Source organism: Mustelus asterias, chromosome 13, assembly GCF_964213995.1.
Source record: "Mustelus asterias chromosome 13, sMusAst1.hap1.1, whole genome shotgun sequence".
Classification (NCBI taxonomy): domain Eukaryota; kingdom Metazoa; phylum Chordata; class Chondrichthyes; order Carcharhiniformes; family Triakidae; genus Mustelus; species Mustelus asterias.
Genome location: NC_135813.1, coordinates 7,325,749 through 7,342,164, shown reverse-complemented (window position 1 = coordinate 7,342,164; position 16,416 = coordinate 7,325,749). Strand labels below are relative to the sequence as shown.

The following is a 16,416-nucleotide window of genomic DNA, read 5'->3' as shown; positions in this document are numbered from 1 at the left end:
TTATTAACCTGAAATAGGCAACAAATGTTAGTTTGCATGTTCCATTAAACTCAGTGATTCTGTAGCATTAATCCTTAAAGCAACAGTCAGCACTTATTTTATGAATGCACCACAAGCTGCCTTATGCGGCGTTGCAAAAGTTACAATAGCCAGGGTTAAGTGTTGTTATGCCAGCAGGATGACTGACGCCTGCTTATCCAGTAGGGTAAAGGTTAAAAGCACCAGAAACTGACTTTATTGCACTAACCATCGCATTTCTGTTCATTCAGCAGAGTAAAACACAAATTTATTTTTACAACACCATTAGTTATAGTGTCATTGCATCAGAACTCATGCAATCCCAACACAAGAGGACTAATTCACTACTATATAAAGATCACAAAAGGCTTTTCAGCGCTTAAAATGTTTTCACACTGTCATTGAGTTATTGGGATTATGCATGAATGCATACATAGGAGTTCAGAGCCAATATAACCTGCCAGAATAGAAAATGCAATATAATAAATTCTCCAGTTCCTAGTTCTAATAATGTTACAAATTACACTGCATGGTACTTGAGACTGCACTTTGGGAAGGATTAGTTTATTCTCAATTCGAGGATGGAAATATGCAATTTTACTTGGGGCAAACAATGAATCTCACAAACTGAAAGCAGGAACTGCTTCAAAGGGTAAGCAGCATTTTTGTGCCTCATGTTTTTTAATTAAAAGAATGTACATCCATTTAGTTTCAAAATTATCTAGACAGTGCATATCGTATAGCAGGGAGGTGGATCAAGATGCACAGAAAATCTAACATTGTCTAATTTCAAATATGCCAGAATTAAAAAGGTCAACGCACTTGAACGTGCCACCACTCAAGACTTAATTTTGCCAAGCATCAAAATTAAAATTATTCAACACAGCAGGGATGGTTATTAGCTGGAGCTATTTCGGAAGAAAAAAGCGAATTCATTTCTTTCATCTGGCTGGGTGCAATTCCTTCCAAATAAATCCTGGCAAGACACCAGAAAAAAGGCTAAATCACAAATGAATTGTTAAGATGCTGAAGCCATTTCTTGATTAGCACTGTATTCAAATCCAAACATGTATGTAGTACTTCAATGGTGGGATCTATAAATTTATGGATTTTTTTCTCGCTCATGAATTTTCTTGTATACAAACAGGGGCCATAAAGAATTATCTTTTCCTACCCACCTAAAGTAATTTTATAAACAGTAGCACATCAGTCACTGTTTTAGACAGGAAAACTGTTTCAAGGAAAAACAGAGTCAGACACCAATGTGATGTGTGTGCAAAAAGTACCTCGAGTTACTGTCCTAGCTTAAAAGTGCTTTCCTGGACACACTCCAAGTAGCAAATTTAAAACACCCAATCCCAGATGCGAAGGTTTCTGCAGTTTGAGATTTGCTTTGAGGGAAGGTAAGATTTTAGAAAATGGTTATGCCCGGGTGGTCTTTAACACATCCTCAAGAGCCATTTCATCCAAGTAGCAGGCTCAGGCTTTGACTTCCATAACAACTTCCTGCATAATTCTGCAGGTGAAACACAAGATTAAAAACGCATAAAGACTTGTATTTGCAGGAATGAGAGTTTTCACATTTTAGAATTTCAAAAGTGCAGTTGTTTTAATTCAAATGTACTGCAGTCTGCAACTTCACTGCAAGTTGTGTCTAAAAGTATAAATTGCAACTCAGCTTTGACAAAGGGTCATCTGGACTCGAAACGCCAGCTCTTTTCTCTCCTCACAGATGCTGCCAGACTTGCTAAGATTTTCCAGCATTTTCTCTTTTCGTTTCAGATTCCAGCATCTGCAGTAATTTGCTTTTATTTAAATTGTAACTCATTGGGTAGAATTCTTGCAATGGTGGGTGGCTCCAGTGGTACTTGTCTCTGACCAGAATAGCAGGATCACAGAATACTACAGTGCAGAAGAGGCCCTTCGATCTATCGAGTCTGCACCAAAGCATGAAACATTCTGACCTGCCCATCTAATCCCACTTGCCAGCACTTGGCCCATAGCCTTGAATGTTATGGCGTGCCAAGTACTCATCCAGGTACCTTTTAAGGATGTGATGCCTCCAACACCCTCCCAGACAGTGCATTCCAGACTGTCACCACTCGCTGAGTAAAAAGGTTTTTCCTCAAATCTCCCCCCTAAACCTTTCACTTTTAACTTGTGTCACCTCGTAACTGACCCTTCAATGAAGAGGAACAGCTGCTCCCTATCCACCCTGTCCATACCCCTGATAATCTTGAGCACCTCAATCAGGTCGCCCCTCAGTCTTCTCTGTTCCAATGAAGACAACCCACACCTGATCACATGCCAGATTATGCACTTGAAAGTTAATTAGTCTGGGCAAGCATGATCTTCAACTTACCTGGTGAGCCGGCAGCTGGTTTGTCTGCCCACCCTCAGTTGACAGGCTCAAAGGTCCCAGCACGAGCTTAAACACCAGTCCAGCACATTCTTATTACTCTCTCCTGTCTTCACCAGATTATGCATGATGTCAACAACCCAGAGGAAGAGGCTACTATAGCCCCAAGAGGAAGTGGTTCATCCACTTACTTGCCCCTCTGCATGCCATTGCAAGCCCTCACCCTGGTTGTCCTCTTGTAGAGCCCTCCTTTCACATTTCCCCCCTTGTCTTTGTCCAGTCACCACCTCCCGCCCCCGACCAAGACCCACCTCACACCCTATCCCTGGTTGAACTTTGGACTTTTGTTATGGTGGCAGCACGAGTTCCGTTGCACAGTCTTGTCCAGATAAACACTGCTGTGTAGCACCAGTGGGCAAGGAAACCCCTGTACTCCCCAACCCCAGCTGCAGTACTGATCGGACTCAATGACAAGTGGTACTGTCCATGAAAATCAGTTTGGCATGGGAGACGGAGGCCAGAACCAACCTGCCCTGGCAGAGTGGTGAACAGCATATCAGGTGCAGCGCATCACTATGACAGAAAACTGCTCCACTCAGCTTGCAGTCTCTGGCGAACTGAGGACCGCCTTGCACACGCCACTCATTAGCAATTGGGTTTGACAATGGTGTAAATTCCTGCTGGCGTGATGCAAGATTCAAAGGCCTGATGGAATGCTGGCAGGTTGTTCTTTTTAATGAGCATGCATGAGATGCAAATTAAGGCAAATTGCGTTTGTGCCATCTGCCAGCGGGAAAAGCAACCTGCCATTAGGAGAGTTGCAACGGGATATTATGTCGGTGGGTTTCTGACTTGTTAGCTCCTGCCAACTTCACTGCATCTGCCTGGCACCAAACCAGCCACAGGCTGGTTGGAAGAATTCCAACCATTACTTTTGCCTTTGTCAATCCTGCACACCTTCTGGACAAGCGCAAGTGCCACAACGTAGCTGTGTGCGTGCATGCATTAATCCATTCAACATTACTTGGATTTTTAGTTTGAGGGAAAAAAGTTACGCGATTAGTTATATTGATAATGCAAAGCACCAAATTAAAACCAGTTATAAATAAGGTTTCAATTACCAACTTTGGATGTGAACTGCTGCCAGGATAAACAATAAGTAACAAGATATTACTGTGTAAGAAGCAATGAACAGATGGTGGAGCAATCTTACACACAAACTCTCCTACTAAATGTGTTCAACTGTATATTCCTTTCTGGAATTATGAGAGACCCATCCCCACAGTTACACATCTGCAGGTTACAGGAACAAAAGTGCAGGATCCTATTACAGTTGTCAAGATTGTAATAGGTTTCCAACAGAATAGAGCAGCACTTTCCTCTGCTGGCAGTTCAATAGATATTGGTGGCATACTGCTTTTGTGTCGTACTTGGTTTGCTGCTGTTCACCATCTTTAGTGCATCTGATTATTTACTTTAAATATTTTATAGAATAAGGAGCAAGGAAAATGAGTGGCACGGCAAGGACCAAATTAAAGCTGTCTTCACTCTTTTTCTCCAAACCAATAAACATGACAATGGATTATAGTTATTCTGACAACAAGTGGGAATTAATTTGGGCATTTTGACCCGGATATGGATCAATACGAAGATACAGAACAAAACTTCCCACAATCAAGAGCTAACTGGCACCTTACTGGGAGCATCACCTAGAGATGCCACAAGTTTTTAGAAATACAATTACGATAAAACAGAACATACTCAAACAGTATCATGCAAGGATGTACAACCTTTTGATGTGAAGAGCCACATGCCAAAGCAAATGAGTGAGCCAAATTTAATTATGAAGCCTTATGCATAAAATACAAGCCACTCCATCCTCAATGATACATAAAATGTGCAACACCAATCAGATCCCCTCCAAGCACACAAAAAGTGAAATATTTATTCACATTGGCTTTGTTTGACTAAAAATCATAGAATTCCTACAGTGCAGGAGGCAGCCATTCAGCCCATCGAGTCTGCACCGGCTCTGATAGAATATCTTACCCAGGACCACCATCCCATCCTATCCCTGTAACCCTACACATTTAGCATGGCTAATCCACACAATCTACACACCTTTGGAATGTGGGAGTAAACTGAAGCACCCGGAGGAAACCCACGCAGACACGGGGAGAACGTGTAAACGCCACAAAGAGAGCCACCCGGGGTCGTAATTGAACCTGGGTCCCTGGCACTGTGAGGCTGCAGTGCTAACCACTGTGTCACATTTGCTTTGCGGTTTACATAACAACAGAAGTTATCAAGCAAGGAATATAAATACCATAATTCACATCTTAAACTTGCAGGATTATGTTTGCCTTATAGAATCAAAGCAAGTGCGACACCAAATTCTCTCAAAGAAAATGTTTCTTCCCCCCCCAGAAATAATAAACCATCTGAGTGGGAACAATCATGAAAACTGTGTACGTCCCTCTCTTTATAAGGCTCAAAATCATACAAGTATTCCCATTCAGCATACTTTACAATTCACTCTGCAACAAGACTGAACATAGTGATGGTGCCAAGAATGAATTTGTTGGATACTTGTACAGTGCAAATACTGCTCCCTTTTCCAATTTTGAGGATTATTATATTTTATCTTCAATTTTTGAGAAAGTTTAACAAGACGCTATTTAACATTTGTTGCAAATTAACAAGAATACATACATATGAAAAACAAGGAAATGTCCAATAGATTTGCTGAAATGTACACACTAACAACATGAATTTGAGTCGACGTTTGTCAGGATGGTGCAGTCACTCCAAGCAGAGAAACAACAAACAGGTATTTGGCTTATCTGTCCATGTAAATCTGAATCAAGTTATTTGACGTTATTTCCAATGCGCTTCCTAAATTTGATTGTGAATTTAAAAGCTTCTTGCAAATGGAGCTTAAGGAGAGCTGCTTTGTAAGAAAACCACAGGATGTCCATTAGGGGATTGTATATATTAACACAATGCTGAGTCTAAGCTCCACCAGATGCCCATTACTCCAGACTGAAATGCAGGCTGGCTAAAGTACTGCTGCACCCATTAGATTAACCTTTCAAACATTTTTTTCAAGCGGCAGGGAATCAAAGAAAAATAAAGCAAAAACACACACACAAATAGGTTGAAGATCAAAAACCTACTTAACAGCAGAACCTCCATTATCCGCACTCCACATTATCTGCAAAAGTTCTTCGACATAGAAACATAGAAAACTACAGCACAAAACAGGCCCTTCGGCTCCACAAGTTGTGCCGAACATATCCCTACCTTTTCGGCCTACCTATAACCCTCCATCCTATTAAGTCCCATGTACTCATCCAGGAGTCTCTTAAAAGACTCTATTGAGTTTGCCTCCACCACCACTGACGGCAGCCGATTCCACTCGCCCACCACCCTCTGAGTGAAAAACTTCCCCCTAACATTTCCCCTGTACCTAAAACCCGTGTCCTCTCGTAGCAGACATTTCCACCCTGGGAAAAAGCCTGAGAGTCCATGCGATCTATGCCTCTCAACATCTTATATACCTCTATTAGGTCTCCTCTCATCCTACGTCTCTCCAAGGAGAAAAGACCGAGCTCCCTCAGCCTATCCTCATAAGGCATGCCACTCAATCCAGGCAACATCCTTGTAAATCTCCTCTGCACCCTTTCAATCTTTTCCACATTCTTCCTATAGTGAGGCGACCAGAACTGAGCACAGTACTCCAAGTGGGGTCTGACGAGGGTCTTATATAGCTGCATCATTATCCCCGGACTCCTAAACTCAATCCCTCGATTGATAAAGGCCAGCACACCATACGCCTTCTTAACCACCTCCTCCACCTGCGGGGCCAATTTTAGAGTCCTATGGACCCGGACCCCAAGGTCCTTCTGATCCTCCACAGTACGAAGAGTCTTCCCCTTCATATTGTTCTCCTTCATCCCATTTGATCTTCCAAAATGGACCACTACGCATTTATCTGGGTTGAAGTCCATCTGCCACTTGTCCGCCCAGTCTTGCATCCTATCTATGTCCCTCTGTAACTTCTGACATCCCTCCAGACTATCCACAACCCCACCAACCTTCGTGTCGTCGGCAAACTTACCAACCCATCCCTCCGCTTCCTCATCCAGGTCATTTATGAAAATGACAAACAGCAAGGGTCCCAGAACAGATCCCTGGGGCACAGCACTGGTGACCGACCTCCATTTAGAAAAAGACCCATCCATACACACTCCCTGCCTCCTTTGGGCAAGCCAATTCTGGATCCACAAGGCAGCAGCCCCTTGGATCCCATGCCCTCTCACTTTTTCTAGAAGCCTTGCATGGGGGACCTTATCGAACGCCTTGCTAAAATCCATATAAACCACATCTACCGCTTTCCCTTCGTCAATGTGTTTAGTCACATTTTCAAAGAACTCCACCAGGCTCATAAGGCACGATCTGCCTTTGACAAAGCCATGCTGAGTATTCTTGGGCATACTAAACATCTCTAAATGCTCATAAATCTTGTCCCTCAGGATCTTCTCCATCAGCTTACCAACCACTGAGGTTAGACTCACCGGTCGGGAATTTCCTGGGCTATCCCTATTCCCCTTCTTGAAAATAGGAACCACATCCGCAATCCTCTGGCACCTCTCCCGTCTCCATCGACGACGCAAAGATCACCAGAGGCTCTGCAATCTCTTCCCTCGTCTCCCACAGTAACCTGGGGTACATCCCATCCGGACCCGGCGACTTATCTATCTTGATGCCATTCAAAGATTCCAGCACAACCTCTTTGTTAAAGTCCACATACTCAATCTTTTCAGTCCACCGCAAGCCCACAGTACATCCACCCATGTCCTTCTCCTCTGTGAAAACCGACATGTTGGAGCTTGGTATTGGATTCATCAACTAAAAATAATCAAGTACTTCTAATTGATTTTTCAGACTCTATCCTTGATCCACTAGCCCTAGAAGCAGTTGCAAGATCAGTTAGGTCCTTGTAGAATTCACCCAGATCAAGAAAGATGGTTTTGCGTACCCAGCACTTGTAATTGAGAATCATTGAATGGTTACAGCACAGGAAGCCATTCAGCTAATTGTGCCCATGGCAGTTCTCAGCAAGACCAACTCTGCTAGTCTCACTCCCCTGCTCTTTCCCTAAAGTAAGGAGTCTCACAACACCAGGTTAAAGTCCAACAGGTTTATTTGGAATGTCGAGCTTTTGGAGCACTGCTCCTTCATCAGGTGAATCTTTCATCCTTCATCTTACTGTGCCCACCCCAGTCCAACTCCAGCATCTCCACATCATGGCTTTCCCTCCAGCCCTGCAAATGCTCTCCTCAGATGCTTATCGTATTCCCCTTTGAAAGCCATCATGGAGTTTGCCTCAACACTTTCAAGCAGTGCATTCCAGATCCTAACCACTTGCTGCATAAAAGAGTTTAAGATAATCTATTTAAAATGTGACATTATCTGCACCTTGCTGAGAATTTGATTAGATAGTTAAACAGGCAAATCACAAGATAACTATCAGACCAAAAATAGGAGAACTCAATTACCTGGGAGACAGAAAGAGAGAGAGAGGGTTGCTCACTTAATGACAGATAATTGAGACTTTACACAGTGAGCAACCATACATATACTCACTATGAGCGTACACATGGAAGCTTTCAGAGAGAGTGTGTTCCAGGAGCCTGCAAAATCCATCTAACTTCAACCAGGCTTCAGCTGCAAACGAAACTGCTTTCTGCAAAAACATTTTTTTTCTCTGCTACAGACCCAGGACTGCACAAAAACCGCATCATTACATGACTCTGTCAATCACTCTAATCAGAAACCCCCAGGGGAACTTGGGTAAACAAAAGTCCATTAACTCTACTTGACATGACCACTTGCAAGGCTAAACTGAGTAATTATCTTGTTCTCCCAGCATCCAAGTTGTAGGGAATGCCACTGTCTGATGCATTTTAAACATTCCCCTGAAACATGAAAAAAACCGATATCTCTATATTAAATGCACTATCATCGCAGTTGGGCCTAGGTTCCTGTCCAGAGGAACTCCTGCAATAATCTTTTTGGGTACGAAATGATTGGCCTTCCAACAAATATGACATTCCTTTGTACACCTGGAATACAGTGTGCAGTTTCGGCCTCCATATTTAAAAGAATTATACACTTGCATTTGAAACAGAACATTGAAAGTTCACTAGATGAGAAGGCTGTCCGAGGTTAAGAAACTGAGTAAGTTGGGTCTATATCCTCTGGAGTTTAGAAGAACGAGGGGTGATCTCATTGAAACACTTCGAATGGAAATTTGGCAGGATAGATGCTGAGACTTTACTTTCCCTGGTTGGGAAATCTAGAACAAGGGGATACAAGAGACAAATCATTTTGGACAGATTCGAGGAGAAATTTCTTCAAAGTGTCGTGAATCTTTGAAATTCTCTATCCCAGAAGGTTGGAGGTATGCCATCACTTCATATATTTAAGGCTGATATAAAACAGACTTTTGGTGTCTCAGGGATATGGGAGAAGGTGGGAAAGTAGAGTTGTAGCCAGAGATAAGACAGGATCATACCGAATGGTGGCACAGGCTTGACAGGCTTCTGTTCCTATTTTCTTACGTCCTATGCACTAGCTATGACTTCAGCTGGTGAAGTGTTTCTTCTCCCACTACTCTCCCGATTTCCACTGACTTCTAATTTTACGAGAGCCCCTTGATGCCACACCCTGTCAAAAGCTGCCTCGTTGTCAAAGACAGCCATTCTCACCTCAACTCTGGAATACTGATCTTTTCTCCACATTTGGACCAAGGCTAGAATGAAATCTTGAGCAGAGTGGCCTTGCCAGAAATCAAACTAATGAATGAGCACGTGTTACTTGATAACATTGTCAATGACATCTTTCATCACTTTGCTGAAGACTGAGAGCAGACTAATGGGGTGGCAATGGTCTGATTGACTTTGCCCCACTTTTTGTAGACAAGACCCACCTGGACAAATTTCCATTTCCTTGGATAGATGCTAGTGTTACAGCTGTACAGGAACAGCTTGGAGAGAGGTGTACCTAGTTCTGGAACATAAGGGGCAGCATGGTGGCACAGTGGTTAGCAATGCTGCCTCACAGCGCCAGGGACCTGGGTTCAGCTTCTGGTCTTGGATCACTGTCTGTGTGGAGTTTGCACATTCTCCCCGTGTCTGCGTGGGTTTCCTCCCGCACTCCAAAGATGCGCGAGTTAGGTAGATTGGCCATGATAAATTGTCCATTAGTGTCGGGGGATTAGCAGGGTAAATATATGGGGTTACAGGGATTGGGCCCCGAGTGGGATTGTTGTCAATGGGCCAAATGGCCTCCTTCTGCACTGTATGGATTCTATGCTATGATAAGTCTTCAGCATCACAGCTGGGATTTGTCAGGGCCCATAGGCTTTTCTGTATCCACCACATTCAGCTATTTCATAATACTATGTGGAGTGAATCTTATCAGCTGAAGACTTTCTCCCACGATGTTGTAAATCTCAAGGGGAGGCAGAAATTAACCATCAGTTCAACACTTCTGGTTGCAGATGTTTGTAACTGCTTCAAGCTTTTTCCTTTGCACTCAGCAGCCTCCCTCTATTTGATGCTTAATTCTCTAATATCGTTTGATTTGATCTTTTGGTTGTTGGATTGCCTAGCTATCTATAGCATGCATGTAGTTCTGTATTGCAAGCTCACCAGGTGATGCCTCATTTCAAGTTAGTCTATCCACTTTCATAATAGTTTATCTTTGGGGTTTGTCAGTTGAATAGTTTGCTAGGCCATTTCAGAGGCAGTTGAGAGTTATCTACATTGCTGTGGGCCTGGAGTCATACGAAAGGTGCAGTTAAGATGACAGATTTCCTTCACAACAAGGGCATTAGTGAATCAGATGGGTATTTACAACAATCAGATAACTTCGTGGTCAGCATTACTGATACGAACTTTTGAATTACAGATTCGGTTAACGTTATTCAAATTCCTCAGTTGTCACTGTATTATACAAATTCATTTCTTCAGATTAGGCTAGGCACATGGATTACTAGCCCAGTAACATAACCACTATATGTTACAGTACCACCATCGAATGAAAACCAATTTCCAATAACAATTTCTTATAACAGATATGCAAACAGAGCTTACAAATTGGTCAAAAACATATCCCAAAAGGAATTTATAACAGAAACACAAGATTTGTGTGGCATTCTAATCAGATCACGGTGGGCAAATCAGTAAGTCGCCGAGAGAGATTGTCAAAAACTGGCAGTGCTCGGATACAAATTCACACCCTCAAGATGAAGGAATTACAAGTTGGATTCCTATGGTGCACGCATATTCTTTGTTATAATTCAGGTCAGAAACGCCAAAGTGTTTTATGAAGTCCGCCTGGATCATAGGTTTTGCATTTTGAATTTGGCTAGGATAAGCACGAGATGTTTCACTTCAGGTATGATTCAACTGACCCACTAGGGAGCTTTTGTCAAACAAAGTTTATTTAAGAATACAGTTAACTTGTATAGAAAGAAAATAACTAACTTTTACCAATTACAAACAAGAAATAAAACAACCATGATATTGTATAAACCTCAACAGCAAAATACGTTCTCACCAAACAAATCCCATGCCACAGGTTTAGCACAGAAAATACATATGCTCATGTGATGCTGGAGTTTAGTCGAGGGGGCAGAGGAGGGAGAGGTTCTAAGTACTAACTATCAAACCATCAACAGCAGAATTTTCACTCCAGGAAGGCAAGAAACCTTGCTTCCAGCTAGCCAGCAGAATTTTCAATCCCAGGGACAGAGTGAAAGAAAACCTAGCTGCCACTTGACAGCCAGGACAATTTCTGACTAAAACCAAAACTGAAAATGAATCCTTTGATTCTTCTGGGGAGGAACCACCTGACTTTGACTTATCAATCAAACTTCCCCTCACAATGCAGGGTTGTAGAAGATCCCAGAAAGTAACTGAGGAGAAAACCCCATTTAAACCATTGAAGCAGCAATAAAAGGACTTCTAACCAGACAGCCCGGCAACAATGAAAAAACCCAAAGCTGCTTAACTGCAGAGAACACGGTTTTTAAAAAAAACATTTCTTAAAAGCACACCAATGCCACACTTGCACCTCTATCCCCAAAACATGTTCCAAAACAAAAGACAAGGTCTGTCAGACAATATTTGCCAATGCCTTTCGAACTATTCATGGGCATGCAAGTGCAACCAAAAGCAACATTGCCCTTTTCTTCCAAAGACGAGATCATCTGACAACTAACTCGGTGCATCTATTTCATGCAGAAAAGATTAGGAATTCATTCAATGAGGAACCTCAAGCACAAATCCACATTCCTCTGGTGTGGCACCATGCACTGTCCTTCCAATGATCTGCACTACCTCATTAGTCACCCAGTAAACACTGGTGAAAGATTCTGTATGTTTAAACTGTTTCACACTTACATGTAAATTAATCCATGGGAGCCATTAGGATGGAACAGATAGCAAGATGGCACTGAAAGGATACCAAGTTTCTCCATTAACTTCTTGTCTGTGTCCAGTGCTCGTTTTACAATAATATTTTCATACTGCATCAAATCGAGTATCACCTGTTAGAAAATAATAACTTATTTTATGGCACGAGTAGTTTAAATATATAAAAGTCTTAACAATCACTTAATCAATCTCCCATTTTTTGTTTGCCAATGAATATTGGTACAGACTGTTCAAATCGATCGCCAAAAGAAAAAAAAAAAAGAGTGCCTGGGTCTAACATCTCATCCAAAGAACTGAGCCATTAGAATCATAGAAACCCTACAGTGCAGAAAGAGGCCATCTGGCCCATCGAGTCTGCACCGACCACAATCCCACCCAGGCCCTACCCCCATATCCCTACACATTTACCCGCTAATCCCTCTAACCATCTCAGGACACGAAGGGGCAATTTTAGCATGGCCAATCAACCTAACCATTGGCATACATGGCATAGAACACTGGGTGGCACAGTGGCTAGCACTGCTGCCTCACAGTGCCAGGGACCCAGGTTCAATTTCGGCCTCGAGTGACTGTCTGGGTGGAGTATGCACGCTCTCCCATGTCTGCATGGGTTTCCTCTGGGTGCGTTGGTGTCCTCCAACATCTCAAAGATGTGAGGGTTAGGTTGATTGGCCATGTTAAATTGCCCCTTAGTCAAAGGGGCATTAGCAGGGTGAACACGTGGGGTTACGGAGCTAGGGCCTGTTGTTGTTGGTGCAGACTCAATGGGTCAAAAGGCCTCCATCTGCACTGTACGGATTCTATGATTCGAAGCGTCCACCGAGATATGTGCACCTGGAGTAGGGCTTGAGTTCAACCTTCTACCACAAGGAAGAGTGTACTGCCAAAGAATCCAAACTGGCAGAATTTAAATGCTGGTAACATTTAGCTCTGTATAACTGAAAACAACTTGAATTCAAAATCCTACAATGAGCTTTACATTGCTTCAGCTTCTCGCCGATGGAACCACAGCGGAGCTTTAGTCAATGCTGTACAAGAACTTGTTCCTTCCTGATTTGGTTACAAGTGTAACCAAAATTTTGTTTTTGAGCTTAGTCTCGGCTTCCCTATCACTGATCCTCATTTCAATTTTAAATCAGCAGCTAAAGGGGACCATTTTAACCCAAGTATATCAAAATAAGATCCAAGATATTAACCCTTTGGTATTGGTGATTGGGGAATGGAGGCATGCAGGAAGAAAGAAGGGGAAATAAAGTATCAGGGAGGACACAAACTCACCTCTCGACCAAGATAGGACAATTTTGTTTCAAATATAACAGCTGTATAATGCTTCTGTTGTTTACCCAACAAAGGCAGGATAGAGATAGAGCTGAAATAAAGAAGGACATTACACAAGGAACATTTGCAAGGCATCTACAGTGACCACATTCAGTATACATTTTTAAATGTAAAGTTGAGATGGCATCAAAACCTCATTTATAAAATTATATTGATGTTCTGTACTTCTGCATAGTACAAGTTTATATATTTTTTAAAGAATTTAGCTTTCAGGGCCATTTGTTAGCACAATGTGGTGGGAGTTCAATATAATTTGGGATCCACACCCATGATCTTTATTACAAAGAACAAAGAAAATTTCAGCACAGGAACAGGCCCTTCGGCCCTCCGAGCCTGCGCCGACCATGCTGCCTGACTTAACTAAAATCCCCTCCCCTTCCAAGGACTATATCCCTCCATTCCCATCCTATTCATGTATGTGTCAAGACGCCCCTTAAAAGTCACTATCGTATCCGCTTCCACTACCTCCTCTGGCAGCCACCACCCTCTGTTAAAAAAAAACCTGCCTCGCACATCTCCTTTAAAACTTGCCCCTCTCGCACCTTAAACCTATGCCCCCTAGTAATTGACTCTTCCACCCTGGGAAAAAGCTTCTGACTATCCACTCTGTCCATGCCCCAGCTTCTGACTATCCACTCTGCCCATGCCATAAAGTGTTTCCAATTTTTACAACACCCTCTTCTGAACTTAGTTGTAACCAAGCAAGAATCTGAGTGAACTGATAGCCATCAGGTACCTCGCAAGTAGTTATTCCCCAGTACAGAGCCTGAATAGTGTGTACTGCTAGGCAATTTTCCTGTTAAACTCAGAGTCAACTCCAAAACTTTTCTTTACCCTCTTAACACACTGTGCTTCAAGCAGGGCTTGCTGGATACAGATTTGGAGTGGGAACACAAGACAATTCATCCTCTCTCTAGTCCAAGGTCAATTACAGCTGTCTGATTTTACAACTGATTCAGCGGTAATAGGAAAGTGAGACTGGGGCATTCTTCCCTGTACATCAAACTACTACAGCAGGCAGTACCCCAAGATCCATGATGATCAGTCAATTATATGGAATCGTGTAGAGAATGGCAAGGATTCTAATCTGCTTAGTGTCATTATGGAAACAGAGACTCGTACACTCAGAGGAAAAGAGGGTTAATTACCAGGGACATGCTCTTTCATCTCCCACAAACTGGCTTGAGAGAACCAGAGACAAGGCTGGGAGCAGGGTGGCTATTTGCTGCTTAGTGTGAGACAGAAGTAGTAAAATGTCTCAATCAAATAAAAAGTTATAAAAGTTGCATATAAGTTGAGTGAGTGGGCAAATGATTGGCAGATGCGGTATAATTTGGGTAAATGTGAGGTTATCCACTTTGGTAGCAAAAACGAGAAGGCAGATTACTATCTGAATGGCCATAAATTAGGAGAGGAAAATGTGCAACGAGACCTGGATGTCCTCTTACACTACACGAAAATGGAACTTTGCCTTCATAATGAAAGGATTCGAGCACAGGAGCAGTTGTTTGGGGTCTTGGTGAGGTCACAGCTGGAAAAGTGTGTGCAGCTTTGGTCGCCTTACCGGAGGAAGAAAGTTGTTGCTTTAGACGGAGTGCTGAGAAGATTTATCAGACTGATTCCTGGGATGACAGGACTGATGTATGAGGAGAGATTGAGTCAGTTAGGATTGTATTTGCTGCAGTTCAGAAGAACGAGGTGGGGGGGATCTCATAGAAACCCATAAAATTCTAACAGGACTAGACAGGGTAGATGCAGGAAGAATGTTCCCAATGGTTGGGGTGTTCAGAACCAAGGGTCACAGTCTGAGGACACAGGGTAGACTGTTGAGGGCAGAGATGAGGAGAAACTTCTTCACCCAGAGTGTGGTAAACCCATGGAATTCGCTACCACAAAGTAGTTGAGGTCAAAACACTGAATGTTTTCAAGAAGCAGTTAGATATAACACTTGAGTTGGATGATCAGCCATTATCATAATGAATGACCGAACTGGCTCAAAGGGCCAAATGGCCATCTCCTGCTCCTATTTTCTGCATTTCTAAGAAATAGCAGGAGGAGTGGACCATATGGCCCGATGAGCCTGCTCCACAATTCAGTACAATCATAGCTGATCTTGGGCTTCAATTTAATTTCCCTGCCTGATCCCCACAACATTTATGGGGCAGCACGGTGGCACTGCTGCCTCACAGCCCCAAGGATCTGGGTTCGATTCCCGGCTTGGGTCACTGTCTGTGCAGAGTCTGCATGTTCTCCCTGTGTCTGCATGGGTCTCCTCTAGGTGCTCCAGTTTCCTCCCACAGTCCAAAAGACGTGCTGATTAGGTGCTTTGGCCATGCTAAATTCTCCCTCCGTGTAACCGAACAGGCACTAGAGTGTGGCGACGAGGGGATTTTCAGTCACTTCATTGCAGTGTTAATATAAGTCTACTTGTGACACTAATAAACATTAAAAACTTTTTAAACTTGATTCCCTGAGACACCAAAGATCAGCCTATCCTAAACATGTTCAGTGATAGAGCATCTACAACCATCTATGGCAGAGAATTCCAAAGAATCACAAAAGGCCTAGTGCTTAAGAGTGGAACATCTCCTGAAACCCATTTGACAGACAATGTGCTTTGCACCCAGTTTGAGCCGTATATAATTGCAAGTGGAAGACTTCATAGAAGAGCTCTTTCAAATGTGCACCAAGCATACAGTTTCATTGCAAGTAGCACAAATGGCATCACTGGGAAGAAATGATACTTCCAACAACAGTACCTTGCCACGCCCAGCACAGGACAAGCAGGAGGCTTGTTCACACTCGTGTGATTTTGTAGAAAGTCAATCATTATTTGTCGTACAGTCTGCAACTCTCTGTTTGGTCCTGTAAAACAAATTTTCATTTGATTTCCAAATACTACCGCAGATTTTTACATTTCCCTGAAATCTTTTTCATCCATGGGTTCAGCAAGACTAACAAAAGCACCACTGTGGTCTCTTTTATCCACAGCAATTACACATAGGCAACTAGGAGAGAGATTTGGAAGAAGTTGAAGCTTGAATGGCCTAACTCAGAACTGTAGCAAAATGCTGAAATATAACAGTTGACCTGCATCCACTCCAGCAATACAATAAGAGGGCTAGACGTTCGGATGACAAAGTTTTAGTTAATACCACAAGCTTGATTTCACAATAAACGAAGAGCCATTTGTGT

The 16,416-nt window shown here is 42.8% G+C and overlaps 1 protein-coding gene across 1 annotated transcript in view; it reads right to left on the bottom strand.

The window, feature by feature from the left end:
- The window catches only part of qsox2 (quiescin Q6 sulfhydryl oxidase 2), a 106,181-nt gene that overhangs the window by 54,849 nt on the left and 34,916 nt on the right, over positions 1 to 16,416 (bottom strand). Inside the window, exons 4-6 of the mRNA XM_078226269.1 lie at positions 15,981 to 16,086; positions 13,162 to 13,252; positions 11,851 to 11,996 (exon numbers count right to left, since the gene is read on the bottom strand). Of these exons, the coding sequence (XP_078082395.1) occupies positions 11,851 to 11,996; positions 13,162 to 13,252; positions 15,981 to 16,086 (343 nt within the window). The remainder of the gene's footprint in view (positions 1 to 11,850; positions 11,997 to 13,161; positions 13,253 to 15,980; positions 16,087 to 16,416) is intronic.